General features: G+C 40.5%; 1 protein-coding gene across 1 annotated transcript in view; it reads left to right on the top strand.

The window, feature by feature from the left end:
* Positions 1–27101, top strand: part of me1 (malic enzyme 1, NADP(+)-dependent, cytosolic) — a 425357-nt gene that overhangs the window by 210675 nt on the left and 187581 nt on the right. Inside the window, exon 6 of the mRNA XM_060850027.1 lies at positions 20155–20258. Within this exon, the coding sequence (XP_060706010.1) occupies positions 20155–20258 (104 nt within the window). The remainder of the gene's footprint in view (positions 1–20154; positions 20259–27101) is intronic.

Raw genomic sequence — 27101 nt, 5'->3', positions numbered from 1 at the left:
CACAAGGCTTGTGTAATAGAATTGCTGTGGTGCTTTTGTGCTTCATGTACTTTTTCACTGAATGACCTAAAAAAAATTATAATCATAATGTAATTAATGTAGATGTGGCATCTGGTTGCAGTTTTTTTTTACAAAAAAGCCTTTCATTTCTCATTTATTTTCCAACATAGTTGACCAAAGTATCATTTTCCTTTTATCATGTCAGTTTTTAAAAATAATTTCATCAAGGTACAAAAGGACCTAAAACACACACTTGATTATTCCTATTAGTCTTAAAAACTAGTAAATGTGCCAATGATATCCTTTCACAGGGAGAGTTTATGGACAAAAGTATTTCAGGATTGTAAATTGGTCAAAAGGTCCATCGAATGTTCTTTAAAATAAAATAAAGAACATTTTTTCCATGGTGCTGACATGTTGGCTCTGTTCCTAGATGTTCTGTATACTGTTTGGAAACAGATTTGTTCTAATAGAATAGATAATGTGGTTTAATGTCTAGAATTTGATTGCATATCTAACATGTCTTGTTTGTGTGTTTCTGTTTAAGAATAATGTAATTGTTTTGTGAAATGTTTTGTAAGTATTTTGAAAGGTTTTTTTCTTTTGAACATAATGTTCAATGCAAGGGAAAAATGGAGTGGGGAGAATTACACCTGTTATGCAGCTTCCTTGATAGTGTCCTTTCGAATTAACAAGTGTGTGACTTAGTCAGTGAGTCACAGAATTTGCTTGCCCAGAACTATTGTGTGTTGCCCTGGTGATTTAAAAAAAAAGCCACCTTGCAATTCATTGTGCAAGATGATGTATTGTTTTTATCCACCTTTATGCAGTCTTCTGGATTAGATTTGGATCTAAGACTAGATTGACTCCATTTCTCTTGCCCACTTTGTGACAGCTGATTTTTTTATTGCAATGATAACTTTCTTCCCATTTTATCACTCTCTGCCTCAAAAGTGCTGACCCATGCTTGATATTGGATTGGTGCCATCATGGCGGCTCGGTGGCTCAGTGGTTAGCACTGCTGCCCCACAGCACCAGGGTCAGGTGAATTGGCCATGCTAAATTGCCCATGGTGTTAGGTGCATTAGTCAGAGGGAAATGGTTCTGGGTGGGTTGCTCATTGGAGGGTCAGTGTGGACTGGTTGGGCCAAAGGGCCTGTTTCCACACTGTAGGGAATCTTTAAAAAAAAGTTACCCTCCCTCTTCCAAAATTGTTCCTGTAAGCTAAGGTAGTGAGTGTCAGTGGCTACTCAGCCACAGAATATAATCATGATTCGAGCTAATTCTTTTCCCTGTTTTGTCCCCTCAGTACATCCTTTAAATACATGAGTATGTGAGACATCATTATTCTGTGACAGATTTCCTGGACTATGATTATGTATTCACGACCGCACCAATTCGTCACTGAGACTTAAAGAAATTTTTGATTTTCTGTGGGATTGTCAAATCGTTTTGTTAGATGCACACCCCTGTGCAGTGAAATAAATCCCTAACTTGCAGCTGGAGTCACCTTATTGTGCCAACATCTAATTTCAAAAAATGTCCCTTAAAGGAATGCGAATTAAAATTTTCTGCATTGATTTGGAAGATTATAGACTGACAGCTTGCGGCATATTCAAATATCTCTATTGAGTGCGCATGTTAACTGAAACATGTTTGTCTCAAACAAAACAAAATCCAGAAATTTCTGGAGAAACTCAACAGGTCTAGCAGCATCTCTTGAAAGAAAGCAGAGCTAATTTTAGAGTCTGGTTACCCTTCAGAGCAGGTCAACTTTCTTTTTAGATTAGATTACTTAGTGTGGAAACGGGCCCTTTGGCCCAACAAGTCCACACCGACCCTCAGAAGAGCAACCTACCCAGACCCATTCCCCTACATTTATCCCTTCACCTAACACTATGGGCAATTTAGCATGGCCAATTCACCTAACCTGCACATCTTTGGACTGTGGGAGGAAACCGGAGCACCCAGAGGAAACCCACGAAGACATGGGGAGAATGTGCAAACTCTGCACAGACAGGTGCCTCAGGTGGGAATTGAACCCAGGTCTCTTGCGCTGTGAGGCAACAGTGCTAACCTGCTTAAAGAATGACACAAGCAAAATTACTTTTGGGTGAGAGGAATTAAATTGTGCAAAGAAGATAATAGAACCTGAAGCTTTAATGAGAAATGCATATTGCAAAACAGCAATACTGGAAAGTAATTGTTTTCCCTTTGGAAAATGCAACATCAGGCTCAAATCAATTGAAAGTGCTAAATCTTAACATATCTGAGCTCGATGTCGATTCCACTGAGTTTGTGGAGTGCCTCTCTGTGAGGCCTAGAGATTTTTTTTTTCTCTCCCTATCCTCCAAACCTAGCCCTGTGGCCTTCCTCTATGTAGTGTTAGCCTGATTCTCCCACTTGGAGAAAGCGAGGACTGCAAATGCTGGAGATTAGGGTGGTGTGTGTGGTGCTGGAAAAGCACAGCAGGTCGCACAGCAGGTCAGGCAGCATCTGAGGAGCAGGAGAATTGACATATTGGGCATAAGCCCTCATTCCTGATGAAGGGATTATGCTCGAAACGTCGATTCTCCTGCTCCTCTGATGCTGTCTGACCTGTTTTTTTTTTCAACACCACACTCTTGACTCTGATTTTCCCACTAGCCAAACCAGAAGAATTGCCACTGGCTGGACAAGTTGATTTAGTCTAGCAACCCCGGTGCCCAGACATTCTGTAATTGTCCTGCATGGCTGCACAGAGGGCATGGCAGATAAGGGGAAACTGGCACTGGGATTTGTCAGCAGGGCCTGTCAGCATTTGTCAGCATTGTCCTGATGCCAGGATGGTGCAGAACAGAAACGTGTTCTGACATTTTTTTTGACCGAATGTAGCATTTCCCCGAATACTGATATTAGGTTGATCAGTCTGTAATTCTCCCTCTCTTATTTTAAACATTTTGGAGGATGGAAAATATAACCTCCAATGTGCCAGAACTGTTCCAGAATACACAGAATTTTGGAATATGACACCAATGCATCTATTATTTCTATGATCACCTCCTTTGGTACCCTGAGTTGTAGATTGTCGTGCACTGGGGGTTTATCAGCTTTCAGTCCCATTGATTCCTCCAATCCTACTTTTTTGGTTAAAACTAATGTCTTTCAGTTCCACCTTCCCAAAGACTCTTGCTTCTCGAGCACTTCTGAGAGGGTTTTTAGTATTGTTTCTTGTGAAGACAGAACCAAAACGTTTGCTTAATTGCTCTGCCATTACAATGTTCTCCATTGTCCTGCTTCAGCCTAAAGGGTCCTACATTTGTGCTCATTAATCATTTTCTTTTTGCATACGTAGAGAAGCTCTTACAGTCCACTTTTGTTCCTTGAAAGTTTGTTCTCATACTCTCTTGGTCCTCCTTTTCTGATGAATTCTAAACTGCTCCCATTCCTAAGGCTTGATACCTTTTTGACCAATTTTATACAATCCTCTTTTGCTCCTTTTTGATCAAATACTATCCTTAATTTCTTTTGTTAATTGTTTTACCTGTTGCAGGAATGAATCACTGCTGCAATGCATGTTTCTATTCCTTGTGTGTTAATTTTTGCCTTTTTAATGAAGTTGTCCAGTCCATCAGCTCAACTTGCCCCTTGTGTATGTAGTTCCCTTTTTGTTTGGATTTTGGATCGATTGGACTGGTCATTTTCTATCTTGAGTTGATCATTTTTTCCCAAAGGACCCCTCAAAACAGGAAAGTTAATTAAACTCATCACATTGCCAAAATAAAATCCTGAAGTGACCTGTTGAGTCGGCTATTCAGTGTATTAGTCTAAAAATCAACTTTGTGAACCCTTCAGGAAATCATCCAGCACTGTATGATTGCAATTATGCTTTCCAGGTCTCTAAGTAGATTGAAGTCAGCTATGATTACTGTGGTCCATTTGCATGCATTTTCAATTTCCCCTACTTCAGCACTTCAGTTTGGAGGCCAGAGATATGTACCAGTTAAGAAAAATATCCCATCTGAAGAATGGTCACTGGACCACAAACATTAACTCTGCTTTCTCTTCACAGATGCTGTCTGACCTGCTTAGATTTTCTAGCAATTTCTATTTTTTAGACTTCCAGCATCTGGAAGTCCTTGTTTGTTTAGTAGGGAAAAAAAACAATGTTTTTTTGTAGCTGTTCAGATTAATCCACATCTAGACTTTCTATGGCTATATCCTTTCTCACTATTTCACTGACTTCATCTTTCACTACTAATGCCACCTAATCTCCTTTACCACTTGTCTGTCCTCTTCTGAAAATGGAGTACCTTTTGATATTCAGTCAGTAGCTTGGTGAACCCACAGCCATGCCTCTGTAATCACAAGCATACCTTAGCTGCATACAACTATTTGCATTATTAATTCATTGACTTGACTGCTGTTATGAAGATATGGGTGTACTGTACCTTTTTGAGAGTTATAAGCTGGCAGTGACAGTGCCAAGTCTTCTCAGTAAGATAGAATGTAACCTGTGGTCCAGTTATTGGAGTAGCTAGGGTAGCTCGTTGACTGGACTAAAAAACACCAATTTGAATTGGGGAGTAGAAGACCAGGGAAAATTGAACGGTTAGGAGGAGAACTGCCATGCCACCAGTATGTAAAAAGACTGTCTGAAAAATAGCTCTCTTAAAGGTACCTTTATCAATCAGTAACCTGTGAAGCAGAATCCCCAAGAAAAAGACAGGAATACAGAGAAAAACGGAAAGCTGCCTGGTTTTGAAATAAAGTTTTTTGTTTTGTAAATCTTAATTGGGGGTTTTTTATCAGACTAATATTATAGAAGGGGAGGTAAAAGATAAGTTAGAGGAAGGAGTTGTAAATAGTTATTAGTTAGTTATTCTCTGTTATACTTTAAGAAATAAAGTTGTTAATTTTTACTTTAAATAGTTCTTGGCGCCTCCAAGTTTTCACAGATTACTGCACAGAATAATTTTTTGTGTTACAGGGTTGAATTGAGCAGGAGGGTTTATCCTGTGTTGTAACACTGCAAAGGTTCCTTGCATTCAGCTAGAGTGCCTTGTAAGCTTTACAAATGTTGCATTTGTATGTTGTCAGTTGTGCTGAAGATTTTTCTTTGGGTGACATTTAAGTGCATTGGGGTAGAAATCTGAACCAAAACATTTGTTAATACTAGTGTAATGCCACTCTGAACCCTTGGAGACCCAGCCAAGGATTTTAACCTTGGTATTTTCACACTGCTTCCATTATTAATTACATAGTTGATGCTTCTTTCAAGATGCTTTTTGGCTCCTGTTGAGAATCAGATATGACACCCAATATCTACTCTTATGTACGCCCTTCCTAAATAGAATCCCTACAGTGCAATTTCAATCATTCTATGAATGACTTCTTCACCATGAATATATTTTGCCTGCAGCTCGGTTGGCTTTTATCTTTTAACAATTTTTTAATGAATCCATATTTACTGGAGTGTTACACATTAACTTATGAACTTGCAAGTGTTTGGCATTTTAAAATCATGCCTCATATAATCATTATTTGGAGGACTCCAGTTATGAGGGATTGATGAAAATAAATTTAAAGTTTTATGGAAATTTCTAGAGATCCTTTAATAGGTCATTTGTGGGTATTGGAAATTTTTAAAACCAGGCTTCCTAACAGTTGATAACTGCTTGCTTGATACATTGATATAAAGGCTGACTGGGACTGATTTTTGAACTGGCTTCATAGAATCATAGAATCCCTACAGTGTGGAAACAGCCCATTTGGCCCAATACGTCCACACTGATCCTTCGAAGAGTAACCCACCCAGACCCTTTCCCCTACCCTACCACTCTAAATTTACTCCTAACTAGTGCACCTAACCTACACATCCCTGAACACAATGGGCATTTTAGCATGGCCAATTCACCTAACCTGCACATCTTTTGGATTTTGGAAGGAAACTGGAGCACCTGGAGAAAATCCATGCAGACACTGGGTGAATGTGCACACTCCATACAGACAGTTGCATGAAGCTAGAATCGAAGATGGGTCGTTCGCGCTGTGATGCAGCACTGCTAGCCACTGTGGTGCCCTTGGTGAAGGCTGTTGTTTTATCTGTGCTGGTTGCAAGTACCCTTGCTAACAACTAACTGAGTTGAATGAAAGCCTCTTTTTGGGGGTGGGGCCCAAGAAGAAGCCGAATTGGAGAAAGATGTGTTAAGAACAAGCTGTCCAGTTGATTTCCATCTCATTTCTGAAAAGAACATCCTCTTGTTGAGTTTAGGGGAAAAATCTATTTGGTATTTTGAAAGAATGATTGAAGAAAAATAAGATTGTATTGCTTGAGCAAGCTGTGACTGCAAGATGTCAGATAACTGTGCCTGATTACTGATACAGCCACATACGTCAAAGCAACAGACTCCAGAGCAGGTTATACTTCATACTTTTATGTTCAAGCACAACCAATTAGCCACAGCGTTTGTTTTTCACCAAAGACCATCTCCACAGATAAAGCTTTTTTTCTCTTTTCCTGAAGAGGTTGTATGTAATTGGGGGATATTTAAATTAATGCTTCTGAACGTAGATTCATAGAGATGTACAGCATGGAGACCGACCCTTTGGATCAACTCGTCCATGCCGACCAGGTATCCCAACCCAATCTAGTCCCACCTGCCAGCACTTAGCCCACATCCCTCCAAACCCTTCCTATTTATATACCCTTCCAGATGCCTTTTAAATGCTGCAATTATACTAGCTTCTACTTCCTCTGGCAGCTCATTCCATACACGTACCACCCTCTGCGTGGAAAAAGTTACCCCTTAGGTCTCTTTATATCTTCTCCCTCCACCCGCCCCCCCCCCCCCCCCCCCACCCCAACCAATGCCCCCTAGTTTTGGACTCCCCCACCCCAGGGAAAAGACTTTGTCTATTTACCCTATCCATGTCCCTCATGATTTTATACACCTCTCGTTTATAAACACATCATGTTAGAACCCATCTACCACTCATGAGAAAAGGAACAGGCGGTGGTGTCACCACAGGAAATGCCATCACCAACCCAAACATAGAAAGCAGAAATTATCAACAGTGTTTTACCTCGGGCCCACTGAAGACGTTACCTAGTAGGATGATGAAACGTCTGGAAATGAACCTTCCAGCTCAGCAAGCAAACCTACATCCAAAACCTCAACATGAGCTACAAATCTTCTCCAAAACTCGTTATAAACCTCTATCAGGTCACCCCTCAGCCTCCGACGCTCCAGGCAAAACAGACCTAGCCTATTCAACTTCTCCCTTTAGCTCAAATCCTCCAACCCTGGCAACATCCTTGTAACGTTGATTTCGCTGCACTTTGGATGCTGCCTGAACTGCTGTGCTCTTCCAGCACCACTGATCCAGAATCTGGTTGCCAACATCTGCAGTCATTGTTTTTACCTCAACATCCTTGTAAATCCTTTTTGAACCCTTTCAAGTTCCACAACATCCTGTCAATAGGAAGGAGACTAGAATTGCATGCAATATTCCAACAGTGGCCTAACCAATCTCCTGTACAGCTGCAAAATGACCTCCCAACTCCTGTACTCAATATTCTAACCAATAAAGGAAAGCATATCAAATGGTGCCTTCACTATCCTATCTACCTGTGACTCCACTTTCAAGGAGCTATGAACATGCACTCCAAGGTCTTTGTTCAGCAACACTTCCGAGGACCTTACCATTAAGTGTATATGTCCTGCTCAGATTTTCTTTCCCAAAAAGCAACACCTCGCATTGGTCTAAATTAAACTCCATCTGCCACTCCTCAGCCCATTTGGCTCATCTGATCAAGATCCTGTTTAATCTGACGTAACCTTCTTTTGCACTGTGATCCTATTTTGAGACTTGAAAGCTGTTGTGACTGCTTAGTGTACAGGGGGGAGGAGAAGACCTATTAGAGGGATGGGTCAGCTATTGCTGCTTTGGAGTTCAGCATTCCAGTATTTCAGCTAATGACTCTCATTGACCAGTGCTGGCTATGCCTTTGAGAAGCCCAAGTTGGACAGAGATATACATAGTTCTATATTACTGACTGTGTATATTGATCAAGTATTATATCTTTATTTCCTAATTGTTATTTTGAGGATAAACGAATAATTATGCTTTTTAAGAAACCTGATTGATCTTGCTAACTGGGGCAAACTATTTTTCAATGTTGTGGAGGGTCTAGAGCATTGATGGGGCCCCTCAGCCTCTGTTAAAAAGAAACCACTGCTCCTATTTATCATCAGTCATTTACTTTGTTATATAATCTTGCTGGAAGAGACTGACTTTTAAAAATATAGTACTTTAAATATGGGGAAACACAAGGTCTATTTTCTGTTTCTTTTGCTGTCTCCTTGTCACACCATGTCACTGAGTGTGCGAACAGACCACAGATAATTACCCAACCTCTTAATATAGCTGGCTGTGTTTGGCAGTGTTGCAAGTGTCTGGCACCAGTTTTGTCTCAATGTCTTTTTAACTGCGCAGAGCTGCTTGATCTTTGGCTGAGTTTGGATATTCGCTATGTGAAAAAATGTTGGTAATTCTTGTCATGACATTGCCTAGTTAGCTGGGTTCTGATGCTCGTCATGGAAGAGGGAATAGTTTCTATTTGTATAAAAGTTTGTGTCCTTTAGAAGTGTTGTTAAACAAACAATCATTTTTGATGAGCAGATGCTATTGTAGGGAAACTGAAATCAGCAGCCAATATGCACCCAACAAGGTTTGTTAATCAGCACTGAGAGACATAATCAAACACTGTTCTTGGCATTTAAATATTCTACCATATGATGTAGGATCGCTGGTAAGGTCAGCCTTTGCCTACTCCTGATAGCATAGCAAGTCACTCAATGCCAGGGTAATTTCAGATGGCAGTTTGTTTCAATCACGTTGCTGTGGGTCTGGAGTCACGTAGGCCAGACTGGTCAGGATGGATAGATTTCCTTCCTGAATGATCATTAATCAGTAATGTGCCAGATATGTTATATCAGCATTACTGAGACATTAATTTAATTCGATTTAAATCCATGTCTGCAGGTCCTTAGCCTGGGTCTCTGAATTACTAGTCACATTACTGACTTATTGGTGCAGTGGTAATTTTTTTTTACACTGCAAACAATGTCTGATCTCATTTATGTCTATCTGATGGCATTTTGACTTAAGATTTCATCAGGAAGATTACATTTCCAGCAATAACACATTCCTTCGGTCCTACACTGAGGTACTGTATCCTCTTGCATCACCTACTCAAGTGAAACTTGAGCCCGTAACTCCTTGCCTCTGAGGCAAGGCAACTGCTACTGAGCTCAAATTGAGACTACCCAGAGTGATTTTTTTTTTTGGTAAAGCAACTTCTGATAAATAAATGATATGTTTTTAATGAATATGATTGTATAAATTGTTTCCAGAAAACTATTAATAGTAGTTAATGTAAGAGTGTGACTGTTTAATATGTGGCCATACCATCCCCACACCAGTCATTAAAAACAGATGAATGACTTATGATTCTTTTATTTCCATCTACAAACCAAGTTTAGCAGCAGTTAGAATCAATATATGAAGAACAATATATACCATTATGCTGTATGCTAACTGCACTGCTGTGAACCTATAAGATTAAAGAAACAATCTTTTAGTGTACTTCAATGGACTTTTTTTTTCTTCTTTGCAATTGCTGAGCTGAATAACTGATGTGATTAAGGCTTCTTTGCTTCTCTCAGATCCTCTGAATTGAAGATGTAGTGTAATCATTTCCCTCTTGAGAGGCTTTGAAAGAACTGCTGCTGTGAGCCAAGGCACCAGGGATAATTGTCTTCACTCTGTCATCCATAATTTTCTTCCATCAAAAGCAATAGCATCTATGTAGTAAAGATTGAAATAAGTACTTCAGTGCGTTTCAGAAAATACAAACCTGTTTGTAGTTTTTTTTCTGCAATGATTGTGGAAGAATGGACAGCATTGTTACTAAATGTGTGCAAGTATTTGTAAAAAAAAAACTGTCTAATTTTTAATGTTAACTAAGTTATCTAGTTTGTGTCCGCAATTGTTTCAAGACTGTAGTGGACAGTGAAGAAGGTTACCTCCGATTTACACCGGGATCTTGACCAGATGGGCCAATGGGCTGAGGAATGGTAGATGGAGTTTAATTTAAATAAATGCGAGGTGCTGCATTTTGGGAAAGCAAATCTTAGCAGGACTTATACACTTAATGGTAAGGTCCTAGGGAGTGTTGCTGAATAAAGAGACCTTGGAATGCAAGTTCATAGCTCCTTGAAAGTGGAATCCCAGATAGATCGGATAGTGAAGGCAGTATTTGGTATGCTTTCCTTTTATTGGTCAGAGTATTAAGTACAGGAGTTGGGCGGTCATGTTGTGGCTGTACAGGACATTGGTTAGGCCACTGTTGGAATGTTGCATGCAGTTCTGTTCTCCTCCTTATCAGAAGGATATTGTGAAATTTGAAAGGGTTCAGAAAAGATTTATAAGGATGTTGCCAGGGTTTGGGGATTTGAGCTATAGGGAGAGGTTGAATAGGCTGGGGCTGTTTTACCTAAGCATCAGAGACTGAGGGGTGACCTTTATAGAGGTTTATAAAATCATGAGGGGCATGGATCAAGTAAATAGTCAAAGTCTTTTCCCTGGGATTGGGGAGTCCAGAACTAGAGGCCATAGGTTTAGGGTGAGAGGGGAAAGATATAAAAAAAGACCTATGGGGCAACTTGTTCACGAAGAGGGTGGTAGGTGTATGAAATGAGCTGCCAGAGGAAGTGGCGGAAGCCGGTATAAATACAACATTTAAAAGGCATCTGGATGGGTATTTGAATAGGAGGGGTTTGGTGGGATATGGGCGAAGTATTGGCAGGTGGGACTAGATTGGATTGGGATATCTGGTCAACATGGATGAGTTGGACTGAAGGGTCTGTTTCCATGCTGTACATCTCTCTGATTCTGACTTAAATCATTCAGTATTTACAAAAATCTATTCACTTGATATTTACTCACTGACATGTAGTTTTCGATCTCAATATTGTAGAGATCGCTACATGTTTTGTCAGCTTATTTCTGACCGATCTGTTATGCTTTATAGAAGTTCATAGAATCCCTACAGTGTGGAAGCAGGCCATTCAGCTCATCAAGTCCACACTGACTCTGAAGAGCATCCCACCCAGACCCACCCCATCCCCTTTCCTATCCCTGCGTTTCCCCATGACTAAACCACCTAGCCTGCACATCTTTAGACATTGGAAGCAAACCAGAGCACCTGGTGGAAACCCTCAAAGAAACACTGGGAGAATGTCCAAACTCCACACACAGTAACCCGAGGCTAGAACTGAACCTGGGACCCTGGTGCTGTGAAGCAACAGTGCTAACAGCTGAGCCACTATGCACCAGCAATATTCCTACTTTGCAGTAGCACGTTTATATGGAGAAATCTGCAATTTCTGAAACTTATCATCTGAATGTGGGAATGAGCACAAACTGCTAAACCAATTGTGGGAGTCTGGTTACTACCTAATTTTAAAATAATCTGCCCTGAAGTATTATTGTTGGCAGGCACATAACATGGGCATAATGTTGGTGTTTTGTGCCCAGTAGAGGTGGGGTGGGCAGCAAGGAGGGGGTAAGCATTGCTAGTCTTCATGGTGCAGTAGTTATCACCCTATCCCTGCTCCATCAGCCATTTTCCATGTGGGTTTCAGGCACCCAGCAGTTTTCACCAATAGACAAATTTTATTGGCTGCGTTCGCTACAACTGCGGGAACATGCTCACCAGCCACACAGTCTGTGTGTCAGTGAGGCCACTGCCTAGTGACACTGGTCCAGTGCCAGGCAGATGCTGCTCCATTCCTAAGCTCTGCCTGCCTTGCTCACACACTCTCACCCTTTTAATCCTTTTTGATGACCCCTCTTTCTGCGCTGCTTCCAACACTTGAACCCTTACTGTCTCACCCTCTGCCTCCTTTCACATTCACTGCCTCGATTTTTGAGCAAAGTGATGTACTGGGTGACCTGTCTGGCAGTGCGTGGGGTGTCACAGGGAGCAGGAAGCGACGTGCAGCACTGTCAGAGGTAGCAACTTGCTGATCCACTGCTGTATAGTTGCATATTCGTGATGTCCAAACTGTTGTTCAAGTTCATTGGCAAGAGGTGGTGATTTTTAATCTGCACCTTGGGGTTCCACATCAGTTCAAAAACTCCAGTTCAGGTTTGAGTTATCAATGAGCAGAGTATCCTTTGAGCATTCCCTAGCACGTAGGCATTAAAGGGATCACTGCAGACTCTGATCGAGGCAACTAGGATATTTTTCAAGGATTCTTGCCTGGTCAGGAGGAGCATGTCTCTCCTAGTTCTGGTTCGGTATGTCTCCCTACCAGTCAACAATTGTTGACTAATGTGTTTACTATCCAACTTCAGAACAGCGCCAAAAATATAGGCATTAGCGTAGCCCCTACAACTTTCCTTCATCTTGGGCTCAGTGAGCAAATGTTGAAGTATTTTGAGAGTCCGAAATCCTGCATGAAATGCACACCAAATTCTGTGATGGGAACTTTCCTCAAGGATATCTGCAGTATGACCATTGCAGAAAGTAGCCTGTTAGTAATGGATTCTGTGGGCTGGTTACTGTTCCTCAACAAATTCCATTCCCAGACAGCTCGGTTATTGACGTCAACTACAGCAGGATTCTTCTCAAAGTATGGGAAGTTTGTTGATTGGAAATTGCCAACAATTGTTCAGTTCCAGCATTCTCACAGCCAGGGCAGATTTGCTGGCAATTGTTCAACACTTCTCTAGGTTTCTAAATGCAAATCTTATCAAATGGACCTATTCCAGAAATGACTTTTTGATAGTCACTGAGAACTACATGATAATGGATTTAAAACAAAACTGTGTAAGATCAGTGTAATCTGTTTTTTTTGAAAAATCTGGTTTCATAAAGCACAGTAACAAATAACTGGGGTGGGGGGGGGGGAGATGAATTCTTCCTTTGGCAGAGGATAGAAAGCAGCTTTCTGTGTTACGGGCACTGAGCTGCAACTTGCAATAAATGAGCAATGAAGCATTTTTGTATTAATCAGATTAAAGATGCACACCCAATGGAGCTCGACACAGAATCATACTACGGATTAAATCAGAGAAATCACAAAACAAAACTAGCTTATAAGGGAACAGGATGGGGGAAGGTGATTGGTTATTCCTTATGAACAGAATTGTAATTCCTTGATAGGGTTAGCCTTGTAAATTCATGAATGCAAAATATAGTGCGGATGCTAAAAATCTGAAATAAAAACCTGAAACTGCTGCAAATACTCAGTTGCACTGCCAGCATCCAGTAAAGAGAAAGAGGGAGGGAGGGAACCTTTCAGGTTCATGACCTTTTGGCAGAACTGGAAGATCCTAAGCGCACAGAGTTGGGTAAAAGGTGTCTGTGGGAATAGAATAATGAATGAATGTGGTACAGGCTGGATGGGGAGCAAGAGTGATTGATAGAAACAAATAGTAGTATTAGTTGAAGGTAAGTGACAATAGGACAATGGATAAACAAAAGCTGGGTCCACACAGTTAATCAGAGGGGAATTTAAATGCCGTGAAATGTAGCTGTCAAAAGCTATTCTAGTGTGAGAGGGTCTCAATTACCGTATCATTTGAGGTTATTAAGAATGTGAGCTTTTGTTGAATTCATTTGGTAGAATTAATGCAGGACGTGGGAAAAATAGATTTCTTATGGTTTAACAGTAATATGCCAACACTTTATGCTCCTGGATGCCGTTCTGTGACCTCTTGACCCCTCCCCTTCCAAAGGTGCATTTTCATGTGAGCCTAACAGAAAATGCAATGATTAGGTATTATCTTTGTTCCCATCATACAAGTGCTCCTTCCAGTAAACTTTCTCATCCTTAATGTCATAAACTATGTTTGTTGCTCACCACGCTGTCTCCTGTACGTTAGGAAAACCAGACTCCGATTGGAGGCTGCATTGTCGAGACCCCACCCCCTCTCTTCCACTTCGAAGTATGAACTGAGCTCATGATCATCTCTTATTTTAATTCTCAACCTTGTTCCCACTCTGACCTTTCTGTCCCTGACTGTTTGGGTGTTCTTGTGGGCTATATGGTTAGTGGTTAGCACTGCTACCTCAGTCACCTTGGGGGTCTGTCTGTGTAGAGTTTGCACATTCTCTCTCTGTCTATGTGGGTTTTCTCTGGCTGCTCTGGTTTCCTCCCACAATGCAACAATGTGCAGGCTAGGTAGATTAGCCATGGGATTTGCAGGGATAAGGTAGGGAAGTGAGTCTGGGTGAGAATCTCATTGGAGGATCCGTGTAGACTTGATGGGCCAAATGGCCTGCTTCCATATTGTAGGGCTTCTCTGGTTATCAGGAAAATCATTGAAAGCTTCAGGACCAGCAGTCTTCAGTCACCATTTCATGGCCTTGTATGTTCAATTCTAACCTGTGCTCAGATTCTTTTAAGATGTCATATGATTTATTTCTTCATGTTTGCTTCCTTTCCTTATCCCCATGACATTTTTTTGCCTTGAGCTTTCCTTCCCTCCAACCTTGCTGATCTCCATTGTCCCTAAGTTTCTTACTTTGCCAACACGTCGCTTAAAACCCTCTTTTTTTAAAAAAAAATCTATATTTTTTCAAACTCTGGCAAAAAGCCACAGATGTAAAACATTGGCTGGGATTTTCTTTGTTTTCCCGTCTCCATCTTTAAGTGCAAGTACCCGCTTGTCCCTGAACCAGCCAGAAAACCTGCTGGAACTAGGGCCAGTAAGGAGCTCGAACGCTGACTGTGGGATTTTCTCACTTTTTACGAGGTGCAGCTCTGAGTTTCTTCTTGCCCGAGACTGCTAGCCATGCAGAGGTTAGCAGCTGCTGGGATTTGGAGAGCGTTTATTGGGTGCCTGTGCTGATCAGCCATGGAAATCTGGATCAGGGAGAACATGAGTGCTTTCTTTTGTGGGTATGTTGGAAGAGTTGGCGATGCGGTGAGGGTGGGAGTAAGAGGCTGACAGAGGAGTAGGTATGGTCAGAGGCAAGGGCATATGCAGTGGCTGTGACCCTCCTCATCCATGGTCCCAACATGTACTCCAAATTTCCATGGATTGAGCCAATTAGAGGCCCCTTCTTTCCCAGTCCTAACATAACAGACAGGCTATCCTGCTTTTCCTGTCAAAAAAAGCAGTGTCTACTCACCTGCTGGGAAACTTGTCAGGGATACCAACCTGCCACCAGCACAATTTAAGTCAGTTGGAGACATAAGAGCCTTAGTTGCTGGCAGAATGGGATGATTATCCTTCAACCACAATTTAATTGCTAATGTGGTCAAGAAGAGAGCAGAGTTCTCTCTAGTTCCAATCTTCCCAGACATTAGCTATGCCAATAATCTGCTCTGCAACTTACAGGGAGGGAAAAATCCCACTATTAACTTTGTTTTTCTGTCTCCACAGATGCTGCCTGAATTACTGAGTATTTCCAGCACTTTTTGCTTTTACCTCAAATTTACAGCAGCTGCAGATGTTAATTTTTTTGAGATGGAAAACGGTAACCAAATGAAACAACCCCAATGAGCTTTTATAGTCCTGTGCCGTTGATTTGTCCCAGCTGTAGATTTTGCATGCTATGTACCCTTGTGGTTCCATTTTTAATTTTATTATTAAATGTTTATAATAAAAGTGTCAGTTGTTTCAAGTACATTATGAATTCTTGAAAACCCATCCATCGCTGGTATTTTCTTTTCTCATTTTGTTTCTCCTTTCATTTCCACAGAGAACATATGGAGTGTTATTTTTCCATGTTGAAAACTTTTATCATGTTTAAGCTATTTAATTCCTCGAAGCACAGACCACAAATTATTAAAGTATTCAAATATGGCCTTGTGCTGAATTTGCACAAGCACTGGTTAGATGCTACCCACCGCACGCACACTGCACATAAAATTTTGTGCATGATAGCTTTGCATGCAAGACTAGCCTTGGTGTTTCCCAAAGGAATTTTACTCTTAAGTTAGAATATGGATTCTGTAGTGTTTCTCAGTGAAGTATTTGGGCTGATGAGTGCCCTAAAACCATTACTTTTTCATTGCTGTGCTTGCATTTAAAAGTACAAAATTGTTTTGGCACTGCAATGGGCTCCTAGGAAGCTGTGAATGTGGGGCTCACTGTTGATTCCCTTAATGCAACCTTGGTGGTAATTTTGATCAGACTTGACGGACTCCCTGGAGATTCTTGTGTACTTCTAGTTTTGCATCTTTGCAATGCCAGCAACTTGCATTTATATCACCCCTTTTAATGTTGTAAAGCATGCCAAGGCTGCAAAACTGACAACACTTCATAATGGGACTATTGTCACACATCCATGTAATTGGTCAAGAAAATTTTAAGCAATCTTTAACCTTTTAGTTTTGGGGTGTGGATGTCGCTGGCAAGGTCAGCATTTATTACCCATCAGTGATTACCATAAGAAGTGTGGTGATGAGCTGCTTTCTATGAAGAATGGCTGTGCTTTGTGATGTAGCTTACTATCAGATTAGATTCCCTGCAGTATGGAAACAGGCATTTGGCCAACAAGTCCACACCAACCCTCCAAAGAGTAACCCTCCAAAGAGTAACCCACCCAGACATACTTCCTTCTGACTAATGTACCTAACACTATGGGCAATTTACCATGGTCAATTCACCTAACCTGTACATCTTTGGACTGTGGGAGGAAATCCAAGCAGACACTGGGAGAATGTGTGGAGTTTGCACAGACAGTCGACAGAGGCTGGAATCGAACCTGGGTCCCTGGTGCTGTGAGGCTGTAGTGCTAACTACTGAGACACCATGCCACCCCAAAGTAGCAAAGGCCCCAGTGAGATCATTTGGAAGATAATTTGACCCCTCAATAGTATAGGGCCAACAAATAATATTCCAAATCCGCATGGGCTCCGACCTATTTGGATGAGCTAATGCAGGTGATGTTCCCATGTTTCTGCTGCTGTTGTTTATTTAGGCTGTAGAGGTCATGGGTTTAGTGAGTGCTGCAGTTCACAGCATTACACAAGTAGCTGCAGACAAAGCCTGGTTCTTATCGGGAACTGTTTGAGATTTCATGTATTTGGAGTGCAGTCGCTTGTTATGGCTAACTACTTCATGAGTGGACCATTAAATAACATCTTGATGGCCACACTGCATCTCTTTTGTTACTGCAGTGAAAAGTAAGGTTAGTTTTCTTGTCTGGAGTAGAACTTCAAGCCACGTCCTGCTAAATCTGAGGCAAGAATGATACAATGAATCAGGTCAGACAGTTTCATACTATCTACTATGTTACCGTATGGGCCAAAAAGACAGAATAAGGAGTATAGAATGACCAGGAGTATTTTGTGAACTACGGAATTTTGAGTTGTCACTAAATCACATCCGTGTGTCCTCCTTTGACCTTTTTTTGTGTTGTTTTCCCTGTTAATATTTTTTGAATAATGGAACTATGGTCCCACTTTTTATCAAATATGTGTGCAGTTGAATGTCTTCCAGAGTGTGTCATAGTTGGAGTTCATGCCTACACACAATGACCTTTTATAATGTACATTTGGTCTAATGGGCTGTTTCATTCAGATTAATGTATGCCACTCTATTATTTTATTTTCCGCAACAGAACAAGGAGTGTTTGTTATGCTTGCTAAACTTATTATGCTGACTTATTCTAACTTTCTCCACCCAAAAAGTCAGTCTGAGTCACTGGAAAGGTATGCTAATTGCCATACTTTAAACAATCTTTCTGTAAGAAAGGCATGTATAAGATGCACGAAAGAAAGTTTTTTGTGCTCTGCTGAGATACAGAATTTTCAAATTTCATCTAGCTGCTTAAATTCATAAAGACAAGACAACACAATAAAGAAAACCTCCTTGATTATTGTTTACTTATTCTTGAAATTGGCAACTTATTTCAATTTATAACAAGGATAAGAATAAGTACAGATTTGGCTTAATACATGGAAAATTATAGTTTTGAAAGTGAATTGTATGTTTGCCAAGTTGTGCGCAAGTGAGAAAAGTGATTTTGGTTTTAAAAATATGTTGTGGGTAGAAGTTAATGGAACTTGTGGAAGGGGAGCATTCTGCCTTTTTTTAAAGACTTTTTTTATTCAATAATATATCTATGACTCAAGTGTAAGGGAAGCCATTTAGGCAATCAGTTTTTAGATTTAAAGAGTGTAATACTGCTGTGTCTAAACAAGCACAACTTGGTTGATCTAAAGTTAATAAATTACAAATTTTCTGTTTGTGATTGAAGCCCTGAGTTACTACCCTCTTCCTTTTAATTATGAGCAGTAATCCATGCTCAAGTCATGTTTGGTAGCAATTTTGTGAGAACGAAAATGCTTATAAAATAGATGTTCTGTGTCCGATGCCTGGTGATTTTGTGGAGTGGAGCTCTGCATGTTTAAACTGATGAAGGAAGGAAAACCTTCCATTTCTTTACCCCCTTTACATTCTCAGGACATGCCAGATCACGTCACAATTGATTAGGAAACTTTTGAAGTGAGGTATGATTCTGCATGCTGTGATATGCTTTCTGATTTTTAAAAATCATTTGTGTTGGCCTGCAACACTCTGGCCTGCTCTTTGGAGGGTCACTGTGGACTCGATGGGCAGAACAGCATGGTTCCACAATGTAGCGATTCTAACTGTCGTACACAGCTTTGCTAAAGGTACTGGATTGTCACTAGTATGTTACTTTTCAAATAATGCCATGCTCAACATCATCAATGCAATTCCTGGTGTTATAGTATTGTTGAATGGTCAAATAGAAAGATTGAAATTAGTTGACTGAATTACTGTGAGCCATCTTTTCCAGTGTAACCTTGGTTCAGTGATAGCAAGTTGATCTCTTGAGGTGGGTAAAGAATTCTATGATCCGGTATAAACGTGAACTTTTAAGCTAAGCTGATAATTCGGTGTAGTAGTTGGGGGCTGCTGTATTGTCAGACATATTGTCTTTGAGAACGAACTTGACTAATTCATTTAAACATACTGCAGGAGGTGTTGGGTATATCGACCTTCATAAGGCATTTGATCTAATGTCACATTATAGATCTGCCAACTGACCTGAAACCCAAGGAAGGACATTGGCAGGATGGGGGCGTTGCATTATACAGCGGTGGTGAATGGTTAGTGGTACGTGTACAGGACACAATTTCGGAAATGTGCAGATGAGCCACGATATGAAACTAAGAATGGAGGAGAATAGTGATGGACCTGAAGAGGACATAGACATGAGGCTGATTAAAAAAATTAATGCAGAGAAATGTGAGGTGATGCATTTTGTCGAAACAATATAAAGTCAAGGGTAAAATTCTAAACTGAATGTAGGAACAGAGACCTGCATGGAGCCATGATTTAATGTTGCTGCAGTAAAGTGTTGAATAAAATAGTTCAAATTGGGTTGTTCAAGCAAAGACATTGAGCTATAATGACAAAGCTTGTGCAGAGCAGTCTTGTGATTAACTATTTGGCTACTTCTGTACATCGTGACACTGCTTAACCCTCTACTCACCTCTCAGATTGAAGCAGATAGGAATTGACAAACCCAGTTGTGACTGGCACTGGATATTAGACTTTCAGAATTCAGATATCAGTCTCGCTTTAAACAATGTCAGGCTTACCTCCAGCCTAATCGGAGGCTTTACATTAAAACAGCAGTGCAGAGTTGAGAGCTGAAAACAATCTGGGTGTCAGGTTCCCTACTCAGTCCCAATTGTGTATGCAGTGAGAGGTTTCAGCTGAATACTTCAGTCGAAAGAGCCATTCCTGTGATGCTTCTTTCCCTCAATTCAACTTTGAGATGTCAATCCGGGTTGTGTCCTCAAGTCCAGGAGTACAACTCTTACCTACTGCCTGTCTTTGGTAATTAAACACTACCTGTAGATTTACTGTTAAATGTGAATTCAAAACAAAAATCAGTATGGCTTTGTCATTTTTGCTCCGTTCTGGTTGAATTCTTGAGCCGAAACCAAATTTTCATATTTTGATATCCTTGCAGTTTCCTGTTTTGATATTCATTGTCGTTGCCAAAAATGAGATTGCAATAATGTATAAACAATTTTAAGAATGATTATAATAATAGATTTATTATTATTGACTTGACTGAAAACTAAAACTTCTTTTTTAATTTGCCAGGAGTTGCTGAAAGATCCATTGTACATTGGATTAAGACAGAAGAGAGTGAGAGGTCAAGTGTATGATGATCTTTTGGATGAGTTTATGCAAGCTGTGACTGAAAGGTACATGTCATTTGTATATAAACAGTCATTTCCTTCTTTCCAATATATGGGAGAATTTGACCAGTGTGCCTTTTTTTTCCTTCTATGCCATCATCTGTAAGATTTGGTTATTTCCTGTTGTTAATAGATATATTACAAATGTTACTTTTGAGATTTACCCTGAAACTTTCCAGACATTTCTGGAGCCTGTTGGGTGAAAATATTTTTTTCCCCGTTCATGTAACTTTAGTCGTCCTCAGTGGCTTTCTTTCACATGATCAAATTCCATTATAGTCTGCCTAGTGTGTAGGAAAACTTGCTCATCAGTCTGTTCTTAGTGGTTTCACCCACAAATTCCTGTTCATAGGAACTGGATCTCAGTACATTGAACTGTTTCACCCACAATCTGCTGAATCTGCTATTTCGCAAGTTACTGCCAAATACGCACTCATTTCCTGATTCTTCTGTGAAAGTGGGCCACATTTAAATTTTACATAACCTTTTAATGTCAATTAATTTTCATATATTTCCTTTCATGGAGCACATTTAAATAAAACTACTGAAGAGTGGGGGACACTTTTTTAATTTGGGAACTGGGTTTAACATATGATTTTGGTGTCTTTTGGATTGATTACAGCTGGTCCATTATTTCAGTTCAAGCATTTTCCAGCATAGGACACTTAAATGGAGAAAATTATTGTTAGTTTCTGTAAGTTCTCCATGCTTTCTTCTTTGACATTAGCACTTGACGTAATCATAGTCTAGTTCTAAGATTTTTATTGATAAATACCATACCAAAATTAACAGAATATTCCCTCAAAATATCCTCTTGAGCTGTTAACTTCATTTATAATTAAATAATATACAGTAGCAAAAATAGATCTTAGAAAAGTAGGATTTAAACATTGTTTATTTCCAGTTTTCCAGAATTTCCAGTTAATGGGAAAATGTATCATTACATTAATCTTCTTTATTCTAATGCTGTTCTTTGCTGACAACCATGCATCTTGGAAAAACGAAGGTGCAAAAATCATAGAAGCTTAGTTGATTTGCCACTCTGCAATATTGAGTGGCTGAAGAATCTAGTTTTTGAGCAACAGTCCTTGAGACCGATGATCCAAAGGAACAGCACAAAGCCAGATGAAGAGGTGGACACAATATTTAACATCTCTTGAAGTCTGGTGTGCATTACTCTCCTCTCCTTCTCAGTCACCTCTCTTTAGCCTCTTCAACTACCTGATACAGCACCTCACTTTAATGTAAGGTGAAACTTGTGATATTGATGTGAGGAGTTTTCCAATCTTTAAACCTTAGCCTGGGATGGCTGGGCAGCCTGGGAGAGCATCGGCAAGTTCCCCATACAGAGAATCCTTCAAAATATGACCGTCTACAATCCAAAAAGATGGTCAAGTCACTGGACATTTCACTTCGATGAAAGTTATTAGCAATTTGGTTTTCTTAAGTACTTTCATGCCAAGAATTATCCTCTGTTTACAATCAAAGGTGGTATTGTGGAAAGGTTTAATCTTGTTATGCCTGCTGGATGTGATGCAGGTCTTGCTGTCACACAACATCTCGTTCTGATTGCATATTTGACGTATATATTTATTAATCAATAATAATTTCCAATTATTGCCATACACTGCAGTTTATCAGTTGGCTATATGTGTTTGCTATCTTGCCAATGTGAGGACTTGACTTATGACGAGTTAACTGATACGGTAAAAATGAAATAGTATATAGAAAAGCTTCTGGCATAGTGTTGACTGTTGAAATTTCTGGTTTGGTGAACACATTCTGTAATGAGTTCATTGTCATCTTAACTTGGATGTTTGTGTAAAGCTCTGTAAGCTCCACTTTGAAGTTGAGCACTGCTTTGCTGGCAAGAATTGTTTTGTTTCCATATTGTGGCAATTCCAGAAGGAGCATTGCCTGAATTATTTGAAATAAACTAATGACTGCATGTATTTGCACCAGATGGCAAAGGGACATCCAGTTTATTGTTTAAAAGCAGCTGCAAAACTTAATCAAGGCAATAACTAGCTGTGTTCCAAATAGTTTCCAAGTAAAGATTTTTGGAATTGAGCTTGAGCAGCTCATTTATTAAATATAAACATTACTTTTCAGAGTGAACATTTCCAAAATGCAGACTTCACTGGAACTCTGAAATCAAACGCTCTTTTTTTTAAAAAAAAGTGCCATGTGTTTGTGCCCTTAAGACAATAGAATAAATTAGGAATGTAGTTGCTAATTGCTTTAGAGTTAAAATTGTCATCTTTTGTTTCAGCACCACTCATCTGGTGGTGCTACTTGCTTAACTCACCTTTGCTTGTCTGTGTGAACATGCTCTTTGAAGACTCATCCTATATTCGATCCATTGGAACCACCAGTGCATGATGCCCGGTTTGTTCAGTGATCTCTGTCCTGTCTCAATGACCACTTCTTCCATCATTTCTACTTTTACCATTTAATTGTATTTCATGCCTGAGTTCCTGGCTCAACATTTCCAGTATGGTTAGTGAATCAAGTGTGTTCAATTACAAGTTGTACATACCCCAGTGATTCATTCAATGCTTTTACTGAGGTGCTGAGCTTTATACCCTGAACCACTTTGACATAGAGCTTCCCCCCATGACCGAGAAGGAGTTGGAGGTAGCCAAGTGTCTGTAGCTGAGATGTTAGTGGCTGCATTACTATGCAGTATCACTGCAAAGGCACCTTCCATTATAGTGTCCTGCCACACAGTTAAATGTCCCTGTGTTAGATGGGCACGGAGATGGCTACGAGGAATGGCATTGTCATTGTCCTCTGTGACTGTCTCAGCTCTTTCTTTCTAGCTGTGCCCAAGGGCTCTGTGATATAACCAAATCTGCTGATGGCGAGTCTAATTGACTGAAATGATGGTGCTGGCTCTGCTGATTTTTGTTTTCTTCAGGTCCCAGTGTTGTTCAAGTGGAAGTGTCATGTTCCACCTCCGCAGGAGACCTTAGCAGAACATGAGGCATCTTCTCTGATAGCAGACCTGCTTGTAGAGTTGAGGCTTCCAGCTGATTTGTTAGCATTCTGTCAGATATGGAGCAGTGCACTCTATCCCCTTTCTATCTTATCATACTCTTCGACAGACATTATCATCTCTGTATTGTCTGCTTCCTTACACAACACCATTCTCATGATACTGTGCTGCTGCCTCTCCCTAATGTCATGTGGAAGGGCAAGTTATTGGGCGGGGGGGGGGGGGCGGGGGGCGCGGGGTAGGAGAGAGAGAGAATTCAATGCTTACATCCTCCTCCAAATTCAGTAACTTATCTAAATGAGATGAGATATGTTTGTACTGCCAACTCCTTGGCATCAGAATTATAAGCACAGCTGATAGGTCATGCATGGTCGCTCAGTGGTTAGCACTGATCGTAGAATCATGGAATCCCTCCAGTGTGGAAACAGGCCATTTGGCCTGTTGATTCCATACTGACCCTCCAGAACCATTCCCCTACACTATTATTGTACATTTTCCCCAGACTAATGCACCTATCCCACACATCTGAACGCTATGGGTAAGTTAGCATGGCCAGTTCACCTGGCCTGCATGTTTTTGGATTGTGGGAGGAAACCGCAGCACCCAGAGGAAACTCATGCACACACGAGAATGTGCAAACTCCACACACAGTGGCCTGAGGCTGGAATTAATCTGTGGTCCCTGGCACTGTGAGGCAGCAGTGCTAACTGCTGAGCCACTGTCACCACAAGCTGGGTTGGGGACCAGCCTTGGGTGAATGGTGAACTGCCTGTGTGGAGTTTATGTTCTCCCTATATCTGCATGGATTTCCACTGGGTACTCCATTTTCCTTCCAGAATTCAAAGATGTGTAGGTTGGGTGGAATGGAATGGCCATTCATTGTTTCCCATTGTATAGGATTAGACACAGGAAATGAGGGTTATGAGCATCGTGGCAAGGTGGATCTGAATGGGATGCTTTTTGGAGGGTTGGTGCAGACTCAATGGGACAAATAGCCTTTTTTAGCACTGCAGGGGTTCCATGATTCTGTGTTATCCCAGGTACACTCTGGTCTCATGTTCAGGCGGACAACGAGTACTGCTCAGCTAGTGTGTGCACTGATGGCTGCAGAGATGGAAGCCTGCCCTCTGGGTTTTGGGATCATCCTCTTTGCTCCGGTAAGAGGAGTGTCATTAAGTTTCTTGCATCACTGGGTGCAGGCACTCCTAGTTGTTGACCTTATTTACCACTTCCAACTATACCTGCTTAAACTGAGCAAGATGACCTCCTGTCTCATCTCTCAAGGAACAGTCTTGCGAACACAATTCAGATCCTTGGTGGAATCCTAGAATTACTCTCACTTTCAAGGTGTTAGGCTGTGTGTGCAACAATTACAGTGGGTTAATTCAACTTCCAGCACAAATCATAGTTCTTATGTTTTGAACAAGTTGTTGCTTCCCTTGGAACAATTGTTGAGCCTTTTTATATATGAAGGTGAATTATCACCGGGATAGCCATTAATCCACAATGCAATTTCAACTTTGTTTCCTTTGGTATCACACTTAATGATTCTATAAAATTGTATTTTGTAATGGTTAATATGAACAAAAGGTTAATAATAAAAAAAATTTAAAATAGTTAAATTAAACATTTTCAGCTAATTAGTTTGCATAGAAGGTGTGGTTAATAAATTTGCGAATGGCATCAAAATTGGTGGCACTGTAGACAGTGAAGAAGGCATCCTAAGATCACAAAGGGATCTTAATCAAGTGGGTTAATGGACAGATGGAGTTTACTCTGGATAAATACGAGATTTATATTTTGGTACAACGAGCAATCGTAATGCTTATACAGTAATGGTAGTGCCTTGGATAGTGTTGTAGAACAGGGGGACCTATGGGTGCAGGTACATAATTCTTTGAAGCTTGGCTCATATAGGCAGGGTGGTTAAAAAGGCACATTTGCCTTCATTGCTGAGTCCTTTTGAGCATTGGAGTTGGAAAGTCATGGTGAGGTTGTACAGGACATCATGGAGGCCTCTTATTTAGAGAGTCATGGAGCCATGCAGCACAGAAACGGGCCTTTCATTCCAACCAGCCCATGCTGAACATAATCTCAAACTAAACTAGTCTCACCTGCATGCTCCTGGCCCATATCCCTCCAATGCTGTGTCCAGTTCTGGTCGCTCAGTTATTAGAAGGATATTATTAAGCTGGAGAGGGTTAGGAAGAGATTTACCAGGATGTTGCCAGGTATGGAAGGTTTAAGTTATAAAGAAAGGCTGGTTAGGCTGGGATTTTTTCACTGGAGCATAGAAGGTTGAGAGGTGATCTTATGGAAGTTTATAAGATAATGAGGGGTGTCGATAGAATTAATGGTAGTTTTTTTTAAAATGACATGAGGGGCAAATGTTTTTCTCGAGGGTGGTTCACCTGTGAAATGAACTTCCTGAGGAAGTGGTGGATGTGGGCACAATTACAATATTGAAAAGAATTAAGGTAAGTACGTGCATAGGAGAGGTTTGGAGGGATAGGGTCAGGAGTAGACAGATGGGACTATTAGTTTGGGATTATATTTGGCATGGGCTCGTTGGACAAATGGGTTTGTTTCCTTGCTGTATGACTCTGACTCTATAAAGGACTATTCATACACCTTCTTCAAAGAGAAAACCATAATGCTGAGGCAATTTCTTGTTCTGTCAGAAATCCAAGAGGTGGTTTCCAGCATTATCTGTTTTGGGAAGCTTGCCGTATGGTCAGGGCAGACCTGTATATGACCCATTGCATAGGTTGTGGAGTAATGAAGATTTCCCAAAATAAAGACCTTAATAGGTTCTGGCAGAATTTAGAATCTGTTATCTTTCAATTTATTTAAAGTATATCTTTCAAGAACACCTTTTGAATACTTCTGCTAGCCTGCAGAAACCGCGTGGACCCATGATATAACCCTCATGAATGATTGTCTGCCTGTATGTCTTAAAGTTCCTCTTTCTCTTTTCTTCCAATCAGAATAAATAGATTCTGTTGCTGCAAGTGTGTAACTTTCAGCTTGACTTACCAGTGGGAATCAAACCCAATTCTCTCTGACTAATGGGACGTGAAACTATAGCCTTTGATGTGCCATGGCCTATGGCACAGTAACTACTTTCAGCCAAAATCACCTATAATCTACATCACCTTGCGAAGGAATTTTGGGGTATGCAGTATGGTTGTGATTTTTAACTTTTGCTTTAATGCCATTGCTAAGGAGTTCATTGTGAGGAAGCAGCCAAAACATGTCCTCTTGTCCAACTGGATTATTGCTGTTCAAGCTACTAGATGCTTATCTCTCCTTTTTTTTTCCCTCAGTATATTTCTGATCATTCAGAATAATGGGTTTAGGCAGATAGGTTTTTTTTCCCACACTTTTAATCCTTCCATAAGAAATAGTGTATTGTAATACTTTTCTGCACCACCAGTCCATTATGGTTTTGGAAGAACAAATATGATCTCTAATTACCACATTGCTTAAGTCAGGCGTTCAATGTAATTTTCAGGGCTGCATGTTAACCCAGTCATCTTTTAATACTCTTGTTCAAGATTGAACTGTTGATCAGATTCCTCAAGTAACTGTTTACTTAATGGGATTGATCTTGGTTTTTATACTTCACTTTAACTGTAAAGATTGAAATTTTGTGCTGTGTTTGAGATGGTCGGTTAGGGTGAGCGGGTCCAGTTGCTGGCCCAGATAATTTGCTTAAAAGTAGGCTAATCACTCATTAGCTGAGAGATTTTTCTTCTTTATTATAGTTAGGACATACCTGAGAAAAAGTTTACATGGTGTTAGGTCAGTACTCACACCAGATGGTCTCCTCCTTTTTAGAGATTGCAATT

This window comes from Hemiscyllium ocellatum, chromosome 3 (genome assembly GCF_020745735.1).
Source record: "Hemiscyllium ocellatum isolate sHemOce1 chromosome 3, sHemOce1.pat.X.cur, whole genome shotgun sequence".
NCBI lineage: Eukaryota > Metazoa > Chordata > Chondrichthyes > Orectolobiformes > Hemiscylliidae > Hemiscyllium > Hemiscyllium ocellatum.
Note: the sequence above shows the minus strand (reverse complement) of the source record. Positions and strands in the feature narration are given on the sequence as shown.